The sequence below is a fragment of the Nannospalax galili genome, unplaced genomic scaffold, assembly GCF_000622305.1.
Source record: "Nannospalax galili isolate Female #2095 unplaced genomic scaffold, S.galili_v1.0 scaffold664, whole genome shotgun sequence".
Lineage (NCBI taxonomy): Eukaryota > Metazoa > Chordata > Mammalia > Rodentia > Spalacidae > Nannospalax > Nannospalax galili.
The window spans coordinates 1,320,925-1,348,490 of NW_008354274.1; the positions used below are offsets into that span (position 1 = coordinate 1,320,925).

At 46.4% G+C, this 27,566-nt stretch overlaps 1 protein-coding gene across 3 annotated transcripts in view; it reads right to left on the reverse strand.

Annotated features, from left to right (window-relative positions):
- Sdk1 (sidekick cell adhesion molecule 1) overlaps nucleotides 1-27,566 on the reverse strand; it is a 1,173,668-nt gene that overhangs the window by 3,612 nt on the left and 1,142,490 nt on the right. For all 3 annotated transcript variants that reach the window (XM_029555167.1, XM_029555165.1, XM_029555166.1), the window contains 2 exons: nucleotides 22,405-22,525; nucleotides 15,266-15,395 (listed from right to left, as the gene is read on the reverse strand). In XM_029555167.1, coding sequence (XP_029411027.1) covers nucleotides 15,266-15,395; nucleotides 22,405-22,525 — 251 coding nt within the window. The remainder of the gene's footprint in view (nucleotides 1-15,265; nucleotides 15,396-22,404; nucleotides 22,526-27,566) is intronic.

The following is a 27,566-nucleotide window of genomic DNA, read 5'->3' on the forward strand; positions in this document are numbered from 1 at the left end:
TTATCTCTATGTTGGCAAACTTCACAGTATGTAAGTTTTGCTGGAGTCCTTGGTTCTCAGTGGTGGGAGGCTCAGACTTGGGGTAAGGGGCTCCTTTCCCTGCCCAGTTCTCTGTTATGGTCCTCTTTCAATCCTACCTCAGAACAGTTACAGAGGAGGAGAACGCTCCTGGCCTTTGTCCTGCAGGAGACCAAGATGAGGCTGCTAGGGACCAAAGGGCAGAGTTCGCCATCACACTGGTAGGGCGCAGCACCTGCAGTGGCCTCCTGCCACAAGACCGCAATGGAATGAAGCCGTGGAAAGCAGCTGCCTGCAGCTCCATTTTCTGCTCCCAGTACTGAGACCCCAGTGTCCTCCATTGCAGCCAGAGAGCTGCTCTGGGCTCCTAGAGACCCTGAAGACGGCTCCCTTGAGGCTCTCAGTTTATCTTATACACCAAGCCAGCAGCATCCATGGAAATCAGTCTTTCTTCTTTTCCCCCCTCCTTGCTTCCATCTTCCCCTTCCTTCTCTTCTTCCCTTTCTCCCCTCCCCCTCCCTCCCTTCCAGCCTCTTTTATTCCTTCTTTCCTTCCTTCCTTTCCCTCCTCCTTTCCCTCCTGTCTTCCTCCCTTCCTTCTCCCGCTCTCATTTCTGCTTTTTTTTCTTTTTGGTCTTTTTAAGACAGGTTCTCCCTGTAGCCCCAGCTGTCCTGGAACTCACTATGTAGACCAGACTGGCCTTGAACTCACAGAGATCTGCCTGCCTCTGCTTCCTGAGTGCTTCCAGTCTACTTTTAAAGACAGGGTCTCACTATGTAGTACAGATTTGATGGACACACACACACACACACACACACACACACACACACACTGGGGGCTGCTTTTCAGTGACCAAAACACTCTTGAGAGCTTTTGCATCTACACAGTGATCCTTGGGCGTGGATTTATTGTTCTTGTGTCACAGGGAATAATGGGACTCAGCAGGCTGGATGGGGAGGACCCCACACATAAGCCCAGAACCCCAAGACACAGTTGAGCCATACCTTAGCCTCTCAGTGGGGATTCTAGGCAGGTGCTCTACCACTGGGGCACCCCCAGCCCCTCACTGGAGGTTTCCAGGCAGATATTCTACTATTGAGCTCTGCCCCCAGCCCACAGGGACCTGGATTTGTGGCTGTGTTTAAGATCTGCTCTCTAGCTGTTTTTTAGAGGCCTTGAGGCAGCTTAGGAATCAAAGCTCTGTGTAAACAACTGGAAGATGAGGGAACAGAGACAGGTGAGATGGTGGCTGAAGGACTCTGTGTGTCCGTTTGCCCTGAACTGAGCATGCCACATCTTCAGACACCGACTTGGAGTCTAAATGTCTTGAATCCTCCATGCACTTCTTCCTGTTCACTTGGAGATAAGGAGGTTGGGATTGTGTGGGTCTTGGATCAAATGAGTCCAAGCAATGAAGGAAGTGTCCATGTTAGGAGAATCACAGTCTACCATCTCCACCTCCCCTTCGGGGCATTCTTCTGCCCTTTGGATCACCCCTGCCTCCCCAGCTCCCCCTTCCTCTCTGGGACCTCTGGCAGGCTGGAATGGACTGCCATGTTCTTGCAGAGTCTGCCTCTCTGTCTCTTTCTCTGTTTCTGTCTCTGTCTCCCTCCCTCCCTCCCTCTCCCTACTCGTGTGTGTGTGTGTGTGTGTGTGTGTGCGTGTGTGCACGCGCATGAGCACAGGTATGCATGTGTGTGGAGGCCAGAGGACAACCTGGGGTGTCATTCTTCAGGAGAGAATGGAGGAGTTCCATCTTGTTTTTTGAGACAGAATCTCTCAGCAGGATGAGTTGTTCTCCAATTCAGCTAGGCTGGCTGGCTAGGAAGCCCCAGAGATCCTCTGCCTCCTCAGCACTGGGATTATAAGTGTGTGCACCACATTCACCTTTTTACATGGGTGCCTGGAATCTGACTCAGACCCTCATGATTGTCTGGGAAGCACTTTACTGGCTAAGCCATTTCTCCAGACTGAGAGGTCTGCATTTCTGAATGTGTCTGGAACAGCTTAGGGGACCAATGTATGATGTAACTCACACTTGTACACGTGGTATAAGATTAATAAAAAATATCATTCCATTTATAAAATGTCTTCAAGATTTCAGTTAGGGTTTGAATGTGAAATGTCACTGACAGACTTACGTGTTTCAAGACTTCGTCCCTGGCTGGTGGAGCTGTGTTGGGGGTTGTAGAACCTTTTGGACATGAGGCCCAGTTGGCAGACATAGGACCATAGTGGTGAAATTTGAGGGTTACAGGCTGGCTATGCTTCCTATCTGAGCTCTCTGCTTCTGGATCCATGGGGCTGTGTGGAAGCCAAGCTGAACACCCCCACATGAAGGTAGCCATGCCTTGTCTACCATGATGGATATAAACTCTCTCAAATCTTGAGCCAAAATAAATCTCTCCTTCTTTAAGCTGTTTCTGTTAGGTATTCTGTCACATGAGGAGAAAAGTAACAATACAGCTTCTTACACATATGCATGTATTTTATCAATCAAAGATGTGGGACAATATATGGAGAGGGGTCTGTGGCAAATGTGGGTGCTCATAAGGGATCTGGGTGGGAGAGTGTGATGGCTAGTTTTGACTGTCAATTTGATGGGAATTAGAATCACTATGGAAACAAATCTCTGGATGTACCTGTGAGGTCTTATCTAGATTAGGTTAACTACAGTGGGAAGACCCACCCTGAATGTGGCCTGTACCATCCCTGGCTGGGGTCCTGGACTGAATAAAAAGGAGACAGTGAGCTGAGCACCAGCATTCATCTCTCTGCTTCCTCACTGTGGATGCATGTGACCAGCTGCCTCGAGCTCCTGCAGCCATGCCTTCCCACCATGATGGTCTGCCCTCTCAGACTGTGAGCCAGAATAAACCCTTCCTTCCTACGTTGCTTTGTCAGGTGTTTTGTCATAGCAAAGGAATAAAGAAGTCCAGCACATGAGGGATGTCTCCAAGCTGGGTGTCTATGCCATGATCTCTTGGAAGGGGGCATCCTTCCTGCTAGTGGGCTGAATGAAGCTTCTCAGTGGACAGCAACTGGATTCACAGATACATACAGGTGACTTATGTTTAGCCAATCAGAGAACAGTCATTGGATCATGGGTATGCTTTGCCTTGAACTGACCAATCAGAGATTTGCTCCAGAAATCTGCACAGTGTATGTGAAGGGAGGGCCTGCCAATGAGTTCAGTTGGCTGAGTGGTCCCCAAAGCTAATCCAAGGGAACACCTTGTGCGGAAAGTGACTTTGAGGAAGGACCAAGACTGGCTGATTTCATGAGAAGGCACGTGGAATGTCAGCCAGGTGATAAATGATTGCAGCTTGTGGAGCCAGGAGCCAGCAGCCCCTCCAGCTCAGACCTAGCCATGGCGTCCCTGATGGAGGATGACACTCAGGTGGCTTTCCTTCTCTGGTTGCTAGCTTTGTTGTTTATGTGACATTATTATTTTTTAATGGGATGTATTTTAGTGAGTGAGAATTATTTACAAGGAAATATCACTTTTTTTTTTTTAATATTTCCTGTGATGTGAAGTCTTGCTTGGTGTGTGTTGGTTTCCCAGGTAACCACACAAAGGACAGAAGGTGACTGGGTGCTGCTGTGGCAGTCTGACTGTGAGTGTCTGGCAGGCTGTGGAGAGGTGTTACCTCAGGACACAGCAAGGTACTAGCAAGATAAAAAAAAAAAGTCCTGTGCTGTCAAATAACTAATTAGGTGCGAAGGGCCATTTTAGTCAGTTGGAGCTGGAGAAATTTTGAAAACTTTGTAAATCTCATTAACCATTTGTATGTGTGTGCGTGAGTGGTGTGCATGTGTGCAGGCAGGCCTCTGAGTGTGTAGAAGCTGGAGGCTGACACCAGGTGTCTTCTACCTCCCTCCACCCTAGTTTCTGAGACAGTCTGCCACGAAGCTGGAGTTTACTGATTTGGCTACACTAAGCTGGCCAGTGAGTACCCAGGACCCTCGGCTATATAGAGAATTTGAGGCCAGCCTGAACTACATGAGCCCCTGTCTCAAAAAAACGGAACAAAATAAAATAAATCACAGGCCAGTTTGCAAATGAGGGCTGCAGATTCTGGGTAGATGTGGTTGCCCAGCAACCTGGTGTCCCTGCGTGGTACTTGCTCCTCTAAGAGCCTTGTCTGTACTTCCATAATGTGGCTGTGTTTCTGCCAATTTCTAGTTAAGGGTCTACAGCAAAAGTCAGTGCTATTGAAAAATAAGAAAATATGCATCAGAGCTCAACTGTGTTTCCTGCCGGCCTCTCTGAGTGTCAGAATCATCCAACAGAGGCAAAGAAACTTCTGGAATTGTGGCTTGGAGACCTCGGAGGATGCTCTTCCCAGTAGGATGATGAATTAATGGGCAAAAATTACTTTGTGAATAATTGCCTATAAGACTTTGGAAATGGTGCCAAGGGCAGCATTGTGGAGATTCATAAAGGAAATCTTCTAGGGTTGGGGAGGTGGTCCAGTTAGTAAAGGGCCTGCGGTGCAAACATGTATAAAGGCATTTGCTGTTAAGCCTGAGGACCTGAGTTCAGTCCTGGAACCCACAGGAGGGAAGGAGAACTGACTCCCACAAGTTGGCTTCTGGCCTTCACATGCACACTGTGGAATACGCATACATACATACATACATACATACACACACAAACACACACACACACTAATTTTTTTTTAAAAATTAAAAAATTTCATTCTAGGGGCTCAAGAGTAGATTTGAGCAGTTAAGGGAAACAGTTGGTGCACTTGAAAACAGAACAGAGACTCTGAAATCTAAACGAGAGAAAAAGGATGAAGAAAATGACAAAAGCTCTGATCTGCAGAGACAGAGCCAAGTACATCAACACTGTACGGTGAGAGCCCTGGAAACGAGAGAGAAGAGGGCAAAGTGCCAATTGAAAAGTTCCCAGATTTTATTTATTTTATTTAATTATAGACCCAACAAACATGGTAGACTCCAAGCAAGATCAATCCAAAGAGGATCTACACTCAGACAAAGCAATTCTTGAGGGCTGGGGAGATGGCTCTGTGGGTGAAGTGCTTGTTGTGTAAGTATAAGGACCCCAGTTCAATCCCCCAAACCCACATCAAAAGGTGCTGTGGTAGAGTGTACCTGTAATGCCAGTGCTGGAGGCAGCTGGATCCCTGGGGCTCACTGGCCAGACAACTAGCCTAACTGATGAGCCCCAGGTCCCAGTGAGAGACCCTGCCTCACAAAACAAGGTAGATGGCTCCTGAGGAATGAACTCTGGAAACTACCAAAAGTACACACACACACACACACACACACACACACACGAAACTCTTGAAACTACCAAAAGAAAAGACTCATTATAGAGGACGAAGCATGAACAATACTGACTTCAAGCCATAAAATGAGGAGGGAAGGCCAAGGGGTTATCTTCAAAGTTTAGAAAGAAAACTACTAGCCAAGAATTTTGTAGCCAGCAAAACTACTTTCAGTCCTGAATGCAAAATGAAGATATTCCCAGTGTGATGCTCTTGTTTCATTCTGTTTCTGTGACAAATACTATGACCAAAAACAATTTATAGAAGAAAGGGTCTGTGCTGGATTACAGCTCCAGAGGGGTAGAGTCTATCGTGGTGGTGGTGGTGGGGGGGGCTAATCACATAGACAATCAAAGACAGTACAATTACATACTTCTTTTGATTTAAAAAGCAATGACACGTACGTGACAATATGTATATAATTGTACGCTGGGTCTAGCTCGTATGGAAACATAGCGTCTTTAACAGCTGAGGCACAAAGGATGGGGTGGGTTAAAGAGATGATGGCTGCTGATAAACTGAATCAGCAGAATGAAACGACACCCAGAAACAGGAAATAGGAGGGTTCAAACTACAGATTCCCCAGATATTCAGCCTAGCATCCTTTCCTCCCTTGACTTCTTTAAAATATGTGTAATTATGAAACTGCAGCCTTTGTTTATGACATTATGGACATAAGACATAGAAGAACAGGACAGTAAGGCAGGAAAAGAACACATACCTGTGTAGTAATTACAATACCTGTGCGTGGATTTAACACGATCCAGCCAAAAGGCAAGGAGGGGTAGAATAATTAAAACGGCATAATCTTACTCCGTGTCTTTATTTATTCACGTGTGTATGTATTCATGTGCAATTACTCCCCGCTTTAATTTTTGAGACAGGCAATCTCACCGAACTTGCTGATTTACCCAGATGGGCTGGTCAGTGGTAGAGCATCCAGCATCAATGCTCTAGGGAAGTGATCTTGCTTTGAGCTTTTCTTTGTGGGAAGTTGTTAATGACCAACTCTAGGTCTTTATGTGAGGTGAGTATCTTTAGGTTTTACTGCTTTAGTCCACATTAGTCATTTATGCCTTTCTGGAATTTCATCCATTTCAAATAATCTAATTTGTGAAATACAGTGGATTATAAGCCATCTCATTTCTGCAAAGCCAAGTTTCAAATCCCCTCTACTACCAAATAAATAAATCAGGAAGCCATTCACTTGAGTTCTGCTGGGGATGGAGCTCAGTGGTAGAGCAAATGGTTAGCATGAGCAAGGCCCTCCAGCAATCTCCAGCAATGATAAAAAAGGAAGTGGAAGGGTTTTTCAAATTTTATTACTAGTTTATGGGGGAGCCCAATGCCCTGGTGTATCTGTGGAGGTCAGAGGGCAACTTTTTGGAATTGGTTCTTTCCTTCCGCCTTACATGGGTGCTAAGGATAGAACTCAGGTCATCAGGCTTGCACAGTGTTGGATAAGCTTGTCCTCCGCGTGGCAAGCCAGACTAGCAAGCAGTAAACAGATGTCTTCTTCTTTTGCTTCTTGGTGTTTACTTCAAAGTAACTGGACCCTAAGACTCATAGAAAGGGAGGGGCAGAGGGAGACAGTCACCCCTCCCATCCAGTCAGTCAGCCATAACTGCAGGGTGGGGGGGTACTAAGGATAGACACAGGGGAAGTGAGAGAAAGAAGGCACTTTGCAAGGGGGGAAAAAAAAGCCCAAGGGTGCCCATACCTTTGTAAGTACTCCCTCACCACCATCATATGCTCTGTTAGTAAACCCAATAAATACTTTTATTCCCTAAACTATAGTTTGGAGGAATATTGTTTTGGTTTGTTGTAAGGATGGCTGGAGAAGGGGGCTGCAGTGGGCCTGGAATCTGAGAGTGTGTGCCTCCCAGCAGTAAATTTGGCTTCTACACAGAAAGCTTCTTTCTTTACCTGCTAAGTCATCTCGCTGGTCCAGGTGGGAGGATTCTAACAGATTTTTTTTTTTTTTTTTGGTCTTTTTGAGACAGGGTCTCCCTGTGGCCCCAGCGGACCTTGAACTCACTATGTAGACCAGGCTGGCCTTAAACTCACAGAGATCCGCCTGCCTCTGCCTCCCAAGTGCTGGGATTAAAGGTGTGCACCACCACACCCGACTCTCTAACAGATATTTAAAGAAAAATCCATGCTATTTAAGGAAGAAACACTTCTCAAGTCATTTTATGAGGCCAGTTTTGGCCTAATAAAAATAACAAAGGTATGTTTAAAAAAGGATGGCAGGCATGGTAGAGCATACGTGCAATCCCAGTCCCCAGAGGCTGAGGCAAGATGACTGTGAGTTCCAGGCCAGCATGGGCTGCATAGGGAAACTCAAAAAAACCAACAAACAAGATGAAACAAACAAACAAAATAATAGTAGAAAAATTAACTACACAGTCATATCCCTTATTGGTAGACATACAAAAATCTTCAACAAAATGCTTGCAAAATGAATCCTGCAATAGATGAATGGGATTATATGTTCCAGCCAACAGGGGGTTATTGTTAGGATGTAAAATTGGCTTAAAATCCCAAAATTAATTAATGTGATACACCACATTAATAGAATCAAGGACAAAAAGCTGTCTCAGTAGACACAGAAAAAACAATTGGAAAAACCTAATACCTTCGTGCCTGGAATGTGTAAGGCCTTAGGTTCAATCTCCAATACCACTGAAAAGCATAATAATAAAATTATAACATCTTTTACTACTAAAAACAACTACCATGGATAATTATTATATTAGAGTATATTATTCATAATAGCCCCAAAATAGTGTGTTACTAACTTTTCTCCTTGCTATGACCACGTGTCTCACTTAAGGAGGGATGGGTTTGTTTTGGCTTATAGTCAAGGGTACAGTCCATCCTGGAGGGAAGGCATGGTGGCAGCAGAGAGAGGCAGCTGCTCACATGGCATCCACAGTCAGAGATCAGAGAGATGGATGCTGGTGCTCAGCTCCCTTTCTCCTTTTTTTTCAGTCCAGGACCCCAGCCCAGGGGATGGGGCTGCTCACATTCAGGGTGGGTCTGCCCTCCTCAGTTAATCTATTCTAGAAACTCCCTCACAGATCTGTCCAGAGATTTGTCTCCTAGATGAGTCTAGATCCTATCAAGTTGACAATATTAACCATCACAAACAGAAACAACCCAGGACAGAAAACAGTTAATAGATCAGGCCTGTGGCCATGAGATATGGACAAGCGTGCTTTCTTTTGGAAGGGTCCTTTTGTGAGCATTGTAAACCTGACTTGTAGAAGGTTCCTTAATGTGGTGGTTTGAATGAGAAGTATCCCCCTTAGGCTCAAGTATTTGAACACTTGGTCAGTTGGTAGCACTTTTTGGGTGGGTCATAGATGTGGCCATGCTGGAGGAAGCCCATCACTGGTGTGGACCTGAGAGCTCATAGCCTTGTCCTACTTCCAGCGTGTTCTCTGTTTTCTGCATGTGCTTGAAGACGTGAGTGCTCAGCTTTCTGCTTTGGCTGCCTCCTGCCATGCCTCACCACCATTATGGATTCTCCCTATGGAACCATAAGCCAAAATAAACTCTCTATATAAATTGCCTTGGTCATGGTGTTTTATCACAACAGAAAAATAACTAACACAGCCAGATGTAAAATCTTCTCTAGGTGGTGTCTGGTCACTGTGCTGAAACTCTCCATAGCATATGGTTTCTGCATCACCTGCTTCTTCCTGGGAACCTGAATTCGGCAGAGTGGCATCTGGGTGCTAAGTGAACAAAGCTCACAAGTCTCAGGAAGTTCCTGAAACCTACAAGATTTGTGAGACCTCTCAGTAAGGCTACAGAAACAGTAACAACTGCTGTGGAGAGAAGACTCTCTGACAAGTAGAGCTGCCTATGAGTTGTGCAGAGAGCTCCAGGGATGCAGGTGCTCTGTCCAGCTCATCTTTCAAGGTCTGCCTGCAGTTTCTGCCAAGCTCCAGGCCAAGTTCCGATAGTGGAAGATGACAAGCCACTTGTGTCCTTAACACTCACTGCTGGAGGAGTGTGTCCATATGACCTGACAGGAGGGGACTCCTGCCAACTTGCACCTGCCTGTCTCTTCTGCCCCTTTCCCCATTTTGTGTGTAACCTTTTGGTGGGACACCTCTTAGTCACAAGCTGAATGTGGTAAGGCTTTCTGGCAAATCACGGACCTTGGGAGTAGTCTTGAAGAATCCTGGACACAAATTCATCCATATTCATCAAACAGATGAACAACTTTTAAAATTACTCAATATTTTAATTTTTGACTTATTCTGAATGTTTTGCCTGCATGTATGTAAGTAGTGCACCATGTGTGTGCACTGTCTGCAGAGGCCCGAAGAGAGTGCCCAGATCCTTTGGAACTGAAGTTACAGATGGCTGTTAGCCACCACATGGGTGCTGGGAACTGAACACAGGTCCTCTGCAAGAGCAGTCAGTGCTATTAACCACTGAGCCATTTCTCTAGCCCTCAAATTATTCAATATTTTAAATATTCAATTATTGAAAACATTCAATAGAAATAAACAGACAAGGGAGGACGGGGAAATGGCTCAGTGGGTAGAGAGCTTGCCATGCAAGCATGAAGACCCGTGTTCAGATTCTTGGCACCCACACAAAAAGGCCAGGTATGGCAGTATGTTTATGTAACCCAGCAGTGGGGAGGTAGAAACAGGAGGATCTCAGAGGCCTGCTGGCCAGGCAGTCTAGTTGAAGCGATGATTTCCAGGTTCAGTGAGAGACTCCATCTCAAAAAATAGAGAGTGACTGAGGAAGACATTGACATCCCTCTGACCTCCACACACATGCACAAACTTCCACAAGAACACCTCTCCACTGTATATATATATATATAATGAATGCACATATAGCTGTACATTGTGTGTGTGTGTATACATACACACACACACACACACATATATATACACACATGCATGCACATGCATGCATAGCTTTCTGAGTCTTTGCCCATCCAGGGGTGAGCTTTGGTACTGTCTCGGATTCATCTATGTTCCTATAAATAACCCCTCACCTATATGCCTGTAAGTAACCCCAATAAACTCACTGTTCACTAGGCTAAACTTGGGTGGAATATTTCTTTGGTCTGTTGTTGGTGCCCTATCTGGGGTGAATAAACATTTGTTCACATCTCCCCAGGAAAAGTCACACAACGATGTACCAAACTCCTCACAGAATTCTATTTATTGGAATCATGTCCCTCCTCCTATACCTGCCCTCCTCCCTTTCCCATGTTCACCACCTTCTCCTCCCACCTGTGTGTGTGTTAAGGTGTGTATGTATGTATGTATGTATGTATGTATGTGTGTGCATTTGCATATTTATATATGTATTTATGCATGTATGCATATTTGCCTAGCTCACTGCCTGGGTGATCTTGTTATCAGTTTTTAAAAACTCAGTAGAATTTGAATTTCAAACCATCCCATTCATTTGAGACAAGAAACAGACCCAAGCATGCCTCATTAACACACTTTGAAATTTTTAATTAATTTGAAACAAGGTCTCATGTAGTCCAGGCTGACTTCATACTATGTAGAATGATTTTGAACTTTTGATCCTCCTGCCCCCACTTCTCAAGTGTTGAGATTATAGGTGTGCACCACCACAGCCAGTTAATGGAGCAAAGGACTTGGTGCATGCTAAGCAAGCACTCTACCAACTTAGACATGTCCCGAGCCCTTGTTATGTCATTTTGAGAATGGTTTTATGAGAAAACAGTTCAGAAATCTTGTCCAACTCAGGCTGATCTTGGACTTGCCAGATACTACCCAGAACTGGGTTGGAGAGGATGGTGGTAGAGGGAATTGGGTTAAGGTGAGTTCTAGAGACCTGAGGAACCTTGTGGTACCCATCTCCACTTCCTGCTTGCTGGACAGCCTTAGTCCTGAACCACAGAAAAATGTCCTACCTCACAGGACTGGCATACATACCAAACATGTTGAGGGTGAGTGACATAGGGCCTGACTCACTGTCAGTCAGTGCTCAGCACCACAGAGTGACGTGTCAGTGCACAGGGAACTCTTAACATACACAGCTGTCACACAGTCACTATCAATTGCATGTGAGTACTGTAGGGAACAGTGGGCCATGGCTGAGGATAGACCCCAGGTAGTGTCCACATGTGGGAAAGGCCATTCTGCTGCCTCCCCGCCCACTGTCTCCCTACCTCTACCTTTGAAAGACCAACTACAAGGAGGTACTGCTTAACCTCAGCCCAGAAGAGGCAAGTCTGTTTCTGCTGGCTTTGTGGGACAGCCCTTCGGTTGAGACAAATCTACCTTTCCAGACCTCTACACCACCGCTCACTGTTTCAAGCAAGCCCCAGGCTATGTTACAGACCCAGCATCCTTGGTAAAGAGAAGAAGCAAAGTCCAGCCAGTCCTCGCCAGTACCCACCCACTGCCCTCTTACTGGAGTTCATCTATAAGCCACAATAGAAAAGGAGCTGTTGTATTGAGCCTTGGGGCTCAATAAGGCCCGAAATCAGGTCAGAATGAAGGTGAGAGTATGTTTTAGATTAAATATTGATTTAGAGGAGGAGTGCCAAGAGGTGGGGCAGGCATAAGCATACCACCGATGGCTTGTGGCTCCTGCCCCTCTCAAGGCTCGCATATAGGACTCATGGGGTCAACCTTTGGAACTGCCAATTCGTCCCTTTATGCTGGTGAATGTGAGAGTCAGAGACAGGCGCTGCTGCCCCTCTCAGAACCACCACAGCTGCATGCTTCCCTGGTTGAACTCTCCTTGTGCATATATGAGACACACTCTGCTTGGAAGAGTGTGCACACAGATGGAGCAGCCTGAGATGGGCAGGCTCTGGGGCCCAAGAGCACAGCAGGGCAGATAACTCTGCAGGGCCCCATGTCACTGGTCTTATTGCTCAGTGAGGAGAGGGATACATCTGTAACCTGAGCAGGCCATTAACTGGCTGCATGTAAATCTCCTCTTCCACACCAGGCAGCAAGAATAGCAAGGGAGGAAGAGCAGGAAGTACATATGTATTCTTCGTGTGTGTGTGTGTGCATGTGTGTAAGTGCACACACATATGTGAGCATGTGGCAGCCTGATGTCAATGTTGAGTGTCACCCTCCTCCTATTAGCCTGCAGCTCACCAGTTCAGCCGGGCTGGTTTGCCAGCAAGTCCCAGGGATCTGCTGTCTCCATCTTGCCAGCACTATCTGTCACCAATACCTTGTTTTTCACATGGGTACTGTGGGTTGAACTCATGCTTGCAAAGCAAGCACTTTACCAACTAAGCCATCGCCTCCAGCCCTCGGGTGGGTGGTGGTAGTGGTAATGTTCCTGGTTAGTTTTATTGTCAACTTGACACACCTAGAAAAAGCTGTCTGGCTCAGATTGGTCTGCGGCAATGTTTGTGGGGCATTGTCTTGATGCTCATTGATGTGGGATGGTCCAGCACACTGTGGGTGACACCATTCCTAGGTGGTTGGTTCTGGGCTGTATAAGAAAGCTAGCTGAGCTGAAGTCAGGGAGTAAGCCAGTGAGCAGCATTCCTCCATGGTCTTGGCTCCAAGTTCCTTCCTTGAGTTCTTGCCCTGGCTTCCCTCGGTGATGAACTATTTTAAGTGTAAGATAAAATAAACCTTTTTTTCCCCCTAAGTCACTTTCAGTCATGAAGTTTATCACAGCAACAGAAATGCAAACTAGAACAGTGGGGGCATTGGGGATGGGGGCTACTTTCTGTCAGTCTCAGGCTCAAGACCTCTGCCATTCTAACCAAGATCTAGAGCCTATCAAGATGCATGGAAAGATCCAGAAAATAGGTTCATTTCTGAAAACACGTGGAAAGAGAATGAGGCTTTCAGTACCCGTTCTGGGAAGCTGGTGACCCTTGCTGGGCCACGCCCTTTCATGGCCTCCAGGACCAGAAGAGATGGAGTGTGTGAACAAGATCCCTTAGCAGGCACAGAGCCTGTGGGTGGGTGCTCGGTCACACCATCACACCGCTGCCCTGTGCTCCATCTCACCAGCACTGTTTGTTACCAGTACCTTGTTTTTCATATGAGTACTGTGACAAAGCAGGGAGTCCTGCTCTCTGAGAACACCTGTTTTGCCCATCTCTTGCTCCAGCCCTGGGATTTAAGAAGTGGGACCTGCTGGCCAATGAACTGGCTTGTAGCATCTATTCCACTGGGAGATGCTGATTGGCCCAAAGAAGGCCATGGGTATGAACTCATGTCCTGAAGCTATGTTCATGTTGCATGTGACCATCACCATCTTAAAGCAGAGCCAATGTGATGAACCACTCAAGTCCTCTTGAGTTCAGGTCTGTTAGTACTCATGGAGGGACCAAGAAGCTTACAAGATCTTCCTGAGGCCCCTTGACTCCCCAATATTATTTAAGAGATAAACAATTGATGGAGGTGGGACTCCACAGGGGTGGAGGTATGAGAGAATCATCCATCTTCCTGTAAGGAACCCCAATAAACTTACTTTTTCATGTGAGTTAATATTGATGTCAACTTGATAGGGTCTAGAATCACCTAGGAGACAAACCTATCTGTGGGAAGGTTTCTAAGTTTGAGTTAAATGAGGTAGAAAGACTCACCTTAAATGTGAGTGACACTATACCATGGGGCTGGGGTCCTGGGCTGAATCAAAAGGAGAAAGCAAGCTGAGCACCAGCATTCATCTCTCTGTTTCCTGACTGTGGATGCCATGTGACCAGCTGCCTCACGCTCCTGCCGCCATGCCTTCCCACCATGATGGACTGTGTCCTCAAACTGTGAGCCACAATAAACCCTTCCTTAAGTTACTCTGTCAAGTATCATTGTTAGCTTCAGCTGTCAACCTGACAGTCCCAGGAAGAGGGATCCTCAGTTCAGGAATTTCCTCCATTGTGATCCCATGGCCATGTCTGAGGGGCATTTTCTTTTTTAAAAAAAATATCTGTGGGGCTAGAGAGGTGGCTCAGGGGTTAAGAACACTGTTCTTACAGAAGACCCAGGTTCAAATCCCAGCACCCACATGGCAACTAACAACCATCTGTAACTCCAGTTCCAGGGAATCTGACAGTCCCTTCTGTTCTCCACGGGCATTGCATGAGATGGGTGTACTTACCTACATGCAGACAATACATGCATACATATAAAATAAAAATAATAAATATTTTTAAAATGTATCTATTATTTTTCTGTGTATGAATGTATGGCCTGCATATATGTAAGTGCATCCATGTTGTGCAATGCCCGTGGAGGTCAGAAGAGGGGTGTCAGAATCCCCTGGAACCGGAGTCATGGACAATTGTTAGCTGCCATGTGGGTACTGGGAGTCAAACCTGGATCCTTTGCAAGAGCAGCCAGTGCTCTTAACTGCTGAGCCATCTCTCCAGCTCCATCTGTGGGCTATTTTCTTGATTGTTACCTGATGTAGGAGGGCTCAGCCCACTGTGGGTGGAGCCCTCTCTTGGCAGGAGGGCCTGACTGTAAAAGAAAGGTATCTGAGCAAGCCCAGCCCGGGGGAGCAAGCCTGTAAGCAGTTTCTCCTGCTTCACTTCCTGCCTCCAGGTTCCTGCTTTGGCTTCCCTTCATGATGGACCTGTGATCCAAATCAACCCTTTCCTCCCTACGTTGGTTTTGGTCAGTGCTTTATCACAGCAACAGAGAAGCAAACTGGGACAGGTATTTCGTCACAGCAGGGGGAAAAGGGACTAATACAGTTCAACACTTGGACTCGGATGGAATCCTTTCTTTGGTCTGCTGGTGCTCCCTATCTGGAGGGAATAATCTGTTTCTCCAAGAAAAGTCATGCAACTTAGATTTTTTAAAAATTTCGTTATCTGTACAGGGGGAATCTCCATCATCAGCTCTGCCTTCCCTCCAAATGGGACAGGAGAGTTGAGGAATCAGAAGACTCAAGAATCAAGCAAAAACCAGCACTCGCTGCTGGGAAACAAGCGAAGCACTGACCTCGGACTCCGACCCATCCACCGACTTCTCCTTGAGGTTCATGCTCTCAGTCAGCACAGCTCCGTTGTACTTATTGCAGATGTCCTCATCTGAGTAGTGCAGACCTCCAGGGCTCGGCCGGGGTGGGGACCTGAAACAGGATGATGCAAGTTACTGGGGACAAAGGACACTCCCCTGGAGGGTGGGGCTCCTAGCTGCCATCTGGTCTCTGTCATATAACAAGATGAAAGCTGCCTTTGTGACTGATTTAAAGCTCTGAGTATTGGCTATCTGTGGTTCTACAGTCTGTTGGCTTCAGGGACTGTTCAAGGTCTCGGGAACTGGGGACCTGCTGTCTTGTTCCAGTGAGACACTAAGAGGGAAGAGCAATGTGAGGTCAGGACCAGGAGGAGGCACAGGGTGCACAAAACAACTCCCCAGAGATAGAAGAAAGAGTCGTGCACTTGCCAGGGCTGAAGACCGTCATAGGGGAGGGGTCTGACTTGCTAGAATGAGGTTTGTGGATGGTCTCCCCACTGATAAGAAGGGCTTGGGGAGCACGCACCAGCCTGGGTTCCTACTCTGGTGGAGCCCAAGACCCAAGGCTGGGCCAGATGGAGGCATTGGCCCTGACTTATTGACAGAATCCTAAGACAGCCCCATCAGTGCTCCCTGTAGCATGCAGGCCATAAGTGTGGGCAGAGCTGGTGACTGGCTTGTAACCAGCTGGATGTGGAAATGTGGAGATGGCCATGGTCAGATCACATTATACAGGAAGGGTAGGGATGTTATTTCCATCTCTCATGATCATATGACACTATATGTAGGAAGCCCCATCATGGCCAGCTGGAGATAGTGTGCTGGTGAGTTTTTGTCAACTTAACAAACTAGATTCACCTGGAAAGAAGGATTCTCAACTGAGGAATTTCCTCTATCAGTCTGTCCTGTGGCTGTGTCTGTGAGGCATTTTCTTGATTGTTAATTGATGTAGGAAGGTCCAGCCCACTGTGGTGGCACCATCCCTAATCAGATGGGCCTGAGCTGTGTAAGAAAGGTAGCTGAGTAAGCCAGGGGGAGCAAGCCAGTAAGCAGTGTTCCTCTATGGTCTCTGCTTCAGTTCCTGCCTTCACTAGATAACAGACCGTGACTGGAAGTTGTAGGATGAAATAAATCCTTTCCTCCCCTATTTTCTTTTGGTCATGGTGTTTATGGACAGCAACAGAAACCAAACTACAATAGAGCACCAGGCATGGCCAATCTATTTTGATGTGTATATGTATAAGTGCTATGCATGTTTGCACATGTGGTGTGTGTATGCATGTGGAACTCAGAGGCTGATGTCAGGTATCCTCCTCAATAGCTGTCTACTTTATTTACTGAGGCTGGTCCCTTGCTGAACCCAGAGCTTGTGCATTCGGCTAATCCTGATGACCAGCTCTCTCCAGGGATCTGTCTCTACCTCCTCAGTGTGGGGATCACAGGCAGCGGCCATGCCTGCCATGGTTTCAGGGGATCTTAACTCCAGTCCTCATACTGTGTGGCAAATGTTTCATCCACTGACCCGCCCCCTAGCCTCTCTGTCCAGCTGGCAGACATCGTGACACAACGTTGTCATTTACAAAGTCCATGCTTGAGAACTTTGCAATCCAGTTGCAAGAAAAATTACCCCCAAATCTTAGTGTTTTACATAATTTTCACTTTTTTGTTTGGCCATATTCAGGGCTATCCTTAGCTCATGTGGCCTATAGGTGGCAGATGAGACATACCTGATCAACACTCCTGCTGACCTCAGAGGAGCAAAGACATGCTTTGATCAACCTCTGGAAACAGGGGACCAGGGTAGCTTCCAGCCAGTGGCAAAAAGAGGCCAGGTGCATTCGGTCCTGGTAAGCTTGAAAGAGGATTCTGACCTTCTAGATCTTCGTATGAGAACAAAGCCCAGTGACAGGAGAGTAGCTGGGCTGGACCAACTCCTGGCCTATGAGGCATGTGTTACACTGTGGTCGTTTGTCACATGGCAACATAAAGCAAATATGCTATTTACTTTGTAACTTCTTGGTTTCTTTTTATTATTTAAAGTTATTTTCATATGTATGTATGTTTTGCATGTGTACATGCATGTGTGCTGTGTGCCCCTCTGCTTAGGGAAGCCCAAAGCTGACGTCAGGAGTCTTCCTCTACTGCTCTACTTTATCAATTGTGGCAGGGTCTCTCGGGTGAACTCAGAGCTCATTGATAAGGCTAGTCTGGTTAGCCAGTTTGCTCTGGGGATCCCCTGTCTCTGCCTCCATAGTACTGGAATTACAGGTGGGCCACCATGCTTGCCCGGTATTTACATGGGTTGTAGGGCTCCAAACTTGGGTCCTCCCTACACTTGGGTGGCAGGTGCTTTAACCACTGAGCCATCTCCCAGCGCCCTTGTTTGTTTCTTGAGGTGAATAAAATAAAACCTGGGGGAGGATCTGTGCTTAGCCTTGATGGCTCTTTAAACAAGGGCTTCTGATAATTCCCAAGGCTGCCCAGGGGTCCTCATGCCTGTGGTTAGCCATATGGGCAGGGCCTACTTTTAGAGACCTTCCCTCTGTCCAGGACCCTCATGCTGAGGACCATGCAGAGCTGAGTAGTGGCTACAGACAGGTAACCTTTCACCTCACATATGGGGAAGTTGCCAGTCATTGGTCAGGATGCCAGACTCACTGAGAAGATGGGGTGGAAAGAGGGGTGGCATGGTGGAGATTTCTGGTCTGAAGTTACAACTATCACAACTTCCTTGGGGTTGGCGCTACCTCAGTTTCTCCAGCGAAAGCCCAGGGAAGGTTCAAGGGCCTGTGTTTTTTAAAAAAATTATTTGCTTATTAATTAACTAATTATTTATTCACTTATTTAGTGTGCATACTAATAACAATTAATAAATAAGGTGGAACACAGTTGGGGAAGAAACTCAGTGTTAACCTCTGGCCTCCGTATGTACATACACATGTGCGTGTGTAAACATGAATAACACACACATAACCACACACAAATAAATTTTTTTGGTCTTTTTGAGACAGCATCTCCCTGTAGCCTGAGCAGGCCTGGAACTCCCTATCTAGACCAGGCTGGCCTCGATCTCACAGAGATCTGCCTGCTGAGATTAAAGGCATGTACCACCATGTGTAGCTCCTCTGTTTTTTGAGACTGGGTCTCTCCAAACCTGGCTCACCAATTCAGCAAGACCAGCTGACCAGTGAGCCCTAGGGATCCTCCTGTCTCTACCCTAAATGCTGGGGTTACAGACCTGTACCATCAGGCCCAGTTTTTATGTGGGTGCTGGGGGTCTGTACTCAGGTCCTTATGTTTGCATGGCAAGCACTTTACTGAATGAGCCATCTCCTCAGCCCCTTTTATTCTCTTTTGAAACAGGGTCTTGCCATATAGCCCAGGCTAGCCTCAAACTTGTAATCCTCTCACCTCAGCCCCTGAATGCTGAGATTACAGGCCTGTGCCATCACGTCCATTTCCAGGCCTCATTTCAAGGCTACCCAAGATTTTAGCTAAAAGAATCAGTCTGGGCCACCCCACCAGACCTGCAGGCCTTACCTATCTTGGGGGTTCTAGAAACATGTAGACCTGACCATACATAGTACAAGACCCTTCTTTTCCTCACACATGTGGGCCTGGGACTGAAAAGCTAAGGGTTTATTTAAAACCACCAGAAAAGGGCCTCTTTTCCTTCCATCATGATTTCTTTGTCCTTTGCTCTCAGCAAGCTCAGGATGCTTTGTACTTGACCCTGTGAGATAGCTCAGGACCCCAAGAGAGGCCAGCTGACATGGATGAACGAAGGTAACCCAATGAGTCCTTTTTCCCCATAACTGTGTGAATTATGGAGCAGTCAGGTCGAGAACTTCTGACTGCCTTAGACCATCCTGAATCATGACCTATGTTCCCTCAGATTCTGAGTGACAAGGCAATGTGTGGCTCTGATGCAGTCATCAGAGAGGATGCAGGGGATGATAGAAGGATGCAGACAGAGAGACCTGATCATTCTGCTATGGAAACAGCCATTACAAATGCTTAAGGGTGAGGACCCATGGCCTACAACCCCCTGAGGTTGCTTGGACATTTGGCAGCTGGAGGACTCGCAGTCTCCTCTGCCTGGGGATCTTAGTTGGAAATATTGGAAAGGACTTTTTGCTGTTCTATGTTGGGAATTGAACTTAGGGCCTTGCACATGTTAGGCAGATGAAATGTTTTAACCCTGAGCCACACCCCCAGCCCCTCAGTAGCAGAACCTAGGCAGAGACTACTGCTGAGCTATATCTTTAGCTCTCTCTTTACTTTTTATTTTGAGACAGGATCTCATTAAATTGCCCAGGCTGGATCTGAACTCACCTTGTAGCCCAGGCAGGCCTTGGACTTGAAATTCTCCTACCGCAGTCTCTTGAGTAGCTGAGATGACAGTCTGGCTGGAAAGGTTTGCTTTCTCTCCCACCTCCTGAAAATTCCTACCCGCCCTTTGTGTCAGCTTCCCTCAGAGCCACACAGGCTCTGGTTCTAATGACACCCTACATCCGCACTTCCCTCTTTAGGGGACCCCTTGGAGACATTTCTTTGTGGGCCAGGACCTCCCAGCCTCACCTTGAAACAATTTTATTTTTTCCTAGGAAGCTAACAGACTTAACAAACTCCAGACAACCATCTATCATTGGGCACTGCACCCAAGGTTATGAGTTTCTTGTCTTGGGAGTCGGGAGAGAGATTTGCAGCAGGGAACAAAGCACAAACAGGCAATGTTTTAATATTCCCTGTGATGAGTCCTCTTGCTCTGAAATGGGTATGACTGGTTTTTCCTATTTATTTCTCTAATCCAACAGCAAAAACTTGCCTCTTGGTAGAAAAATAGAACAGGAAGAGGGGACTAAATGGCCACTACTTTTCATTCCTGCCCTGAGGGAAATAGAGGGTGGCAGCCTTCCCTGCTCTGGATTGGGATAGAGTGGAAGACCTGACTGGTACCTGCCTCCTTCAAAGACACAGGTTAGCTGAGACCATTCTGGGCATCAGCTTCCTTCAAACCATCCAAGTCTTCTGAGTGTATAGATGACAGAAGCGATGGAAGGCATCTCTGGGTGTTCTGCGTCACTGTGTGTTTTGGTGTGTGATTTTTGCTTTTTCGCAGAAAAAAAGCAAAACACATATTAAAAGTGGTTTTGTAAGAAAGGGACATTTCTGATCCCAGGAAGACCCCTTGGTGTCTGTTCTTTGGTAAAATCATCCTCTGGTGTCTCATGTGTGCTTTTTATTGGTATATATGCATGTTCATGTGTGTGTGTGTGTCGTTCACATGTGTACATGTGTGTTTAGAGGCCAGAGATAAATCTCATGTATCATTCTTCAGTTGCTCTTCACCTTTTTTTCTTTGTGTGTGTGTGTGTGTGTGTGTGTGTGTGGTGTGTGTGTGTGTACATGTATATACCACAGTATGTGTGTGGAGGTCAGACGACAACCTCAAACATTGCCCTCACACCTTGTTTGAGACAGGGTCTCTTTATTTGCTGACGTATACACCAAGCCAGTTGGTTCTTGAACTTCGGGGGATGCTCCTGTCTCCATCTTCCCATGAGAGTATTGGGATTACAGATGTACTCTGCTTTACCTGGTTTCTGAGGATTTGAACTCAGGTCCTCACACTTAGGCAGCAAGCGCTTGACCCCCTGAGTTATCTCCCCAGCCCCTACCCTATCTTTTGAGACAGGGTCTGATTTGCCTAGAATTCTGAGTAGGCCAGGCTTGCTGACCAGGGAGCACCAGGGATCATCCTGCCTCTACCTCCCAGTCAACGCTGGGATTACAAACACTTGTCACTGCACCTAGCTTTTTCTGTTTGTTTGTTTGTTTGTTTTTACACAGATTCTGGTGACCACACAACTCTAGTCCACATGCTTGCATAGCCCTATCTTGTGTGTGTGGAATAGATTCTCAAGACCCTAAGGGTCAAAAGCTAGGTCAAGACTACCCTCTATTTCCTCTTTGGCAAGTTTTACTTCCAACTGAAGCTGGTCAGAGGGCACAGAGCTGAGAGGCTTCGGTGGGGAGGGACAATCTTCTTTTTTAATTTTTACATTTTTGAGAATTTCATACATGAGTATTGTCTTTGCATTATTTCCATTCCTCCCAGTCCCCATCATCTCCGTGCCCACCTCTCAATTTCTAGTCCTCTTCTTCGATTATTATTGTTACATATACATATGTAACATATATATATAAAATGGACTGAGTCCATTTAGTGGTGCTCATATGTACTGTGTTTAGAGCTGCCCACTGGGATTAGATAACCTCTCAGGGAGCTAGTCTCCCTCAGCATCCATTGATTACCTGTAGCTCTTTTTCTTTTTTCTTTTTTGCTTTTTGAGGCAGGGTCTCCCTGTAGCCCCAGCTGGCCTGGAACTCACTATTAGACCAGGCTGGCCTTGATCTCACAGAGCTCCACCTGCCTCTGCCTCTGTAGTGCTAGGATTAGAGGTATGCACCACCACGTCTGGCCTTGCCTTTAGCCCTTCATCTTGTGGTGGGACCCCATCACAGTCCCCCTTTCCACCTTGGCATGTCGATTGGTTGTTTTGTCACTATGCGGATCTTGTTAGAATACACACTATGGAGATCTCATTGGCTTAGCTTCCCTGTCATGTCTAGAATGCATTGGCTAGCAGCAGGTTTCTTGTCTGGAGGGTCATTCCCTATCACATCTGAAAGGGAAGTCTGTGTCACCTCAGGACAACCTGACATACACAGGATGGTGATGACCAGAGCCTTCCATCTACAACACAGGTCAAGTCTGCTATCATCTTTGATGACCGAGGAGTTCCCTGGCCCAAGGCGCCTAGCCGGGAGATGCTAAGGTCAGTGTGGAGGTTGTCCAGTGTCCCTGGTCTATGGCCCCCTGCCTCAGGCCCCGTCCCCTTTTCACATCTCTACTATGTGCTGGAAATATCTCCAACTCCTTTGCAATCTGACCCCCTAGATCCAACACTTCCTGGTGGGTTTAGGAACAGGCCCATAGGTGAGCTGTGCTTTGAACCTTTACCCAGTAGAATTCATTAGGTGGGTACCAGTGGATACAAGCTACCTCCTTGGCCAGCATCCAGCCCTTGATAGCTTGGCCCACATGGCCTTCTTACCTTGTCCCATTTTTCTTCGAGAAGGTGTTCTTAACACTGAGATGGCGGCTGTTGAGCTCTAAGGCAGCAAATCCTCCATTATCCAGTGTCACTGATTCCTCCATGTTGGGGATTCCTTTCCCTACAGACAACAGGGAAAGTGAGTAAAGTTTCAGTAACATGCCCAGCTCAGTGACATGGGGTGGATCAGTCAACAACAGAGGCTCCTGTGTCATGGCATTGAATTCCTTGGAACTGGAGTTATGGACAGTTGTTAGCTACCATTTGGGTGCTGGGAACTGAACCCAGGTCCTCTGGAAAAGCAGCCAGTACTCTTAACCACTGAACCATCTTTCCAGTCTCAAATACAGGCTTTTAAATAAATATATAAATACATACCTGTTATGGTCAGTCTTTTAAAACTTTTAATTACATTTTAATTGTGTGTGTGTGTGTGTGCGCGCGCACGTATGTGTGCTGCGTGCGTGCGTGCGCACACGCGCGCGCCATAGCTCATGTGTAGAGGTCAGAGGACAACTTTTGGGAGTTGGTGCTCTCCTTCTACCATGTGGGTCCTGGGGGTTGAACTTAGGTCTTTACGCTTGTTTAAGCTTGGCAGCAGGTGCCTTAAACTCCCCAGTCATCTCTCCAGCTCTGTGTGATGGTTCATTTTGAGTGCTGATTTGAAGGGATTTAGAATCATCCAGGAGACAAACTTCTGGGCATGTCTGTGGGGGATTTTTTAGATTAGGTTAACCCAGCCTAAATCCAAAGGCCAGAATCCCAGACTGAACAAAAAGGAGAACACAAGCTGAGCACCAGCATGCATCTCTCTGCTTCCTGACCATGCCTCACGCTCCTGCTGCCATGCCTTCCCTCCATGATGGACTGTGCCCTCTGGGGTCTAGAATCAACCCTTTAAGTTGTTTTTGTCAGGTATTTTATGATAAACAACATTTATAATGGCTCCACATCACAAGTGGGGTGGGAGCCCCGGTCCTCAGAGCTGTCCATGAACTTAGCCTACTGTGCCCCCTCCTGCCAACATCATCTTTTATCAACAGCCCCTTCATCCTGGAGGCCTTATCCTCAGCAGTATCATCCCTGGGGTTTTCCTATGTATAACATCTAAGGCCTATAGCAGAGTTCTCCCTGCTTTGCCCTGACCCACTGATACTGAATATACCCCCCCCCATTGTATTTGGTCTTTTTTTGAGACAGTGTCTCCCACAGCTGGCTTGGAACTTGCTACAGAGACCAGGCTGGCCTCAATCTCATAGAGATCTGCCTGCCTCTGCCTCCCAAGTGCAGGGATTAAAGGCATGCACCATCATGCCCACAACCCTACCAATGTATTTGAAAAGTATATTGATTTTATTATATATGACTTTCTTTGTTCTGTTATTACAGAATATGTTAAATCTGTAGTAGTGAAATGTTTCCTCTAATCATGTAGTCATTAAAAATTAAAAAAATAATGATTATAAAATAATAATTAGTAGATGTGAAAAATATTACCATTGAAATCTACCTGATGACTTTATACCCATGCTCAGATGCCAAGGAGCTCAGAAAGTAACCGACTGTGACTAGTAATAATCAGATATATAGAGATTAGGAAGGCATGTGCAAACACCTTAATATCAATTGCATTGAAAATGAATTTTTCTGTATGAAACTATGTATTTTAATAATGAAACGGAGATCTTTTTTAAAGGTTAAAACCTCATTTAATTTTATGTCTTATAGGGTTTATACTGAGTACAATATTGTATAACTGTAATAATTCAACTGTAAACCTAAAAATTTACAGCCAATTTTGAAAAAGATGCATCTTAGCTCAGAAAATTGTTATTGAATATGTCAATGCTGTTGTAATACAATGCTTCTTCTAAGTATGTGGTTATTAAATAAATAATTAACTGGAAAAAAAGTTCATAAAATTGCTTCCTCATTGGAACATGGCATTTGGGGGAAACCTACATCTATGTTCCAGGGCCATGGTCACTTTGACGTGGCTCTAAAATAAACCATCTCTTTTATTCCTTTGAGGTGGGAGCCGTTTCTTCCACACATGAATATGTGTAGGGTATATCCATGTGTGTATGAGCTTGTGTGTCTGTGCAGGGGCCAGAGGAGTATATCAGCTCTCTCTCTCTCTCTCTCCTCTCTCCTCTCTCTCTCTCTCTCTCTCTCTCTCTCTCTCTCTCTGCACCTGACTCCTCTGAGACAGGGTCTCTCACTGAAACTGGGGCTGAGGTGGTAGCCAGCAAGCTCCAGTGATCCTCCTATCTCTGCCCACCCCCAACCCCAGCACTGGGGTTACAGGCATATGCATTGTCATGCCTAGGTTTTTATTAGACCTGGGGATTTGAACCCAGGTCTTCATGCTTGCACAGCAAGCACTCTTACCCACTGAGCCATCCTCCCAGCCCCAGCCTGGTAAGTTTTCACATGTCCGAATCTGCTTGTTTCTCAGACTCTATCTTCTATCTTCTTCTACTGGATGAGAGAGACTTTGAGAGTGAGGACTCTATCTGTTATGTTTTCCAGGGTCCTGTTGCCCCTAGACAGTGCCACACACCTCAAGACATAAGGTATATGTTCATCCTAAGTGGTTCCTCTGAGCGAGGTGCCCAGCACCTTCCAGGTGACTGGATGCTCAGATGGTGAGCTTCAGAATAGAGAAGGTAGTAGACCCAGTACAGCAAGGTGGTATTGAACTTGCCTCAGCACAGGGATGTGACTTGATGGGGGTTGGGCAGTGAGATCAAAGTGAGAGAGGTTAGCAGGCTCCTGCTGGAAAGGGACTGAACAATTTGGGACCTGAAAAGGCTTAAGTTCCCCAAGTCTCCAGAGCCCTGGAGTTTAATTATAATGTTAAATTAATACCCCGGGGGAGGCTGGGTATCCTTAGCTACAGGTTTGATGCGACTTTTCAAGTCTGTTTACCAGATGGAATAGTAGACTGAGACACAGGCAGATTTTTCTATGCTCCACACATAGGATTCTGTAACAACATTAACTCACTGAAATGACATGCCATTCATACATTGAAAATCCCAGAGGAATAAAATCTGATTTACGAACGCTTGTTAGAAGTGAATTTATACGGGGGAGGGGAGGACTAAATCCTTTTTTTTTTCAGGGATGGATCGCCTTGAGTTACAAAAGTAAATGTCCAGGTGATTTAGGTTCCAGGCTTTGTTAACCTGTTTATACAAGGATACTGATGCCTAGAAGGGATCCACAGGATCGTGCTCCCAGCCCATTAGCCCAGGGTGGCTGGCTCTTCATTAACAGCCCCTCAGCAGGGGCAGACTTTTCTAGAAGGTACAGACAGACAATGGATGGAAACCTAAGTCAAAGGCGGTGTGTATCTAGTTGGCTTGATGGTTACAGTCTTTGTGTGTATGAGTGCACATAGATAAATGCGTATAGAGATCTGATGTTAACCTCCAAAATCATTCCCCAGGAGCCATCCACCTTGTTTTAAAAATTACTTATTTTTATTTTATGTGTATGAGTGTTTTGCCTGCATATATATAACATATGTGCATCCAATGCCTAGGGAGGCCATAAGAGGGCAACCAATCCCCTGGAACTGGTAGTTTTGACAGTTGTTAGTCATCATGTTGGTGTTGGGGATAAAATCTGGGTCCTCTGCAAGAACAGCCCGTGCTCTTAACCACTGAGCCATCCTTCCAGCCCCTTTTGTTTTGAGACAGGGTCTTCCTGTAGCCCTGGCTGGCTTGGAACTCACTATGTATACCAGGCTGGCCTCAGTCTCACAGAGATCCACTTGCCTCTGCCTCCCAAGTGCTGGGATTGAAGGCGTGTACCATGACACCCAGCATAGTCAGGGTTTTTGGGGGTGGGTTCTGGGGACCAAACTCAGGTTCCTTATGCTTGCAAAGCAAGTACTTTACAAACTGAATCATCTCCCTAGCCCCTATTACATTCTTTAGCTCAGCCATGGCGTCCATGGCTGCTGAATGGGGGATGGGGGAAGTGGAGGCCACAGGTGTAAAGCTGTTTTCTAGTTTCACTAAACAGTGGCCTCACTGGTACTTATGAGAGTCTTTAAGAATGGAGGCTAAGGAAGAGCGTTCATCTTAAGTGTGTGAAACGATGTGGTCTTGTAATGTGTAGCCACTGCCTCCATACAGGTGTGGGATCTGTACAACAAATGTAAGGCTACCTCGTGAACCATCCATGTCTGCTCCTCTCTCCCAAGATGCAGCCATAACACGGTCTTCAAGCATGCTTCCAGAACTGGAGAGGTGGCTCAGCAGTTAAGAGCACCGTCTATTCTTGCAGAGGACCCATATTTGGTCCCCACCACCACATGAGGTCTAACAACCATCCCTCCTCCAGTTTCAGGGACTCCAATACCCTCTTCTGGCCTCCACGGACATTGCATGCATGTGGTACAGTTGCACACATGTGGGCAAAACGCTCATATACATAAAATAAAAATAAATGCATTTTAAAAAATGTAAAAGTACATGCTTCCATTTTCCCTTTTCTGACATCCATGTCTAAGAACCCTCATGACATGTGCATTTCTGTGACTGGCCTCAGCCTGTGTCCACTTGTTCATTTCTCTAGTCACAGGGATGGTGATTTGTTCAGTAGCAACATCATCTGATGGAGCACTGGCTCTGTGGAGCTCTGCTGGGAGTGATGGAAACTGGCCCTCAGAGGGCTCAGAGCTGAAGGAGGGTGTGTGTGTGTGTGTGTGTGTGTGTGTGTGTGTGTGTGTGTGTCTGTAGAGGGAGTGGAAGAGGAGGTGGGGGCTGAAGTATGTGAGAACAACTTTACCAGGGGAATTTCTGTAATGCTCGGTGAGCTACCCTAGATATCTGAGGTGGACCTAGTTCATCCTGTCTTCAGAGGGGCCAGCAGGATATTTCATCTGTTTAACACTTATGCTTTCTAGTGATGTTTAAAAACAGGTGCATCGGAGCAAGGTACATGTGAAGGAACATGTGGGGAGCTCAGTGACAACAATACCATGACCAAGACACATGGGTAATCTGAGGGGCAGAAACTGTCACCAGTGTAGAATTCTTTTGGTTTTCCTAGTGGTAGGGATGGAGTGTAGGGACTCAAGCATGCCAGGTGAGCACCCTACCACTGAGCTATGCCCCCAATCCCTCACTGGGGGATTCTACGCATGT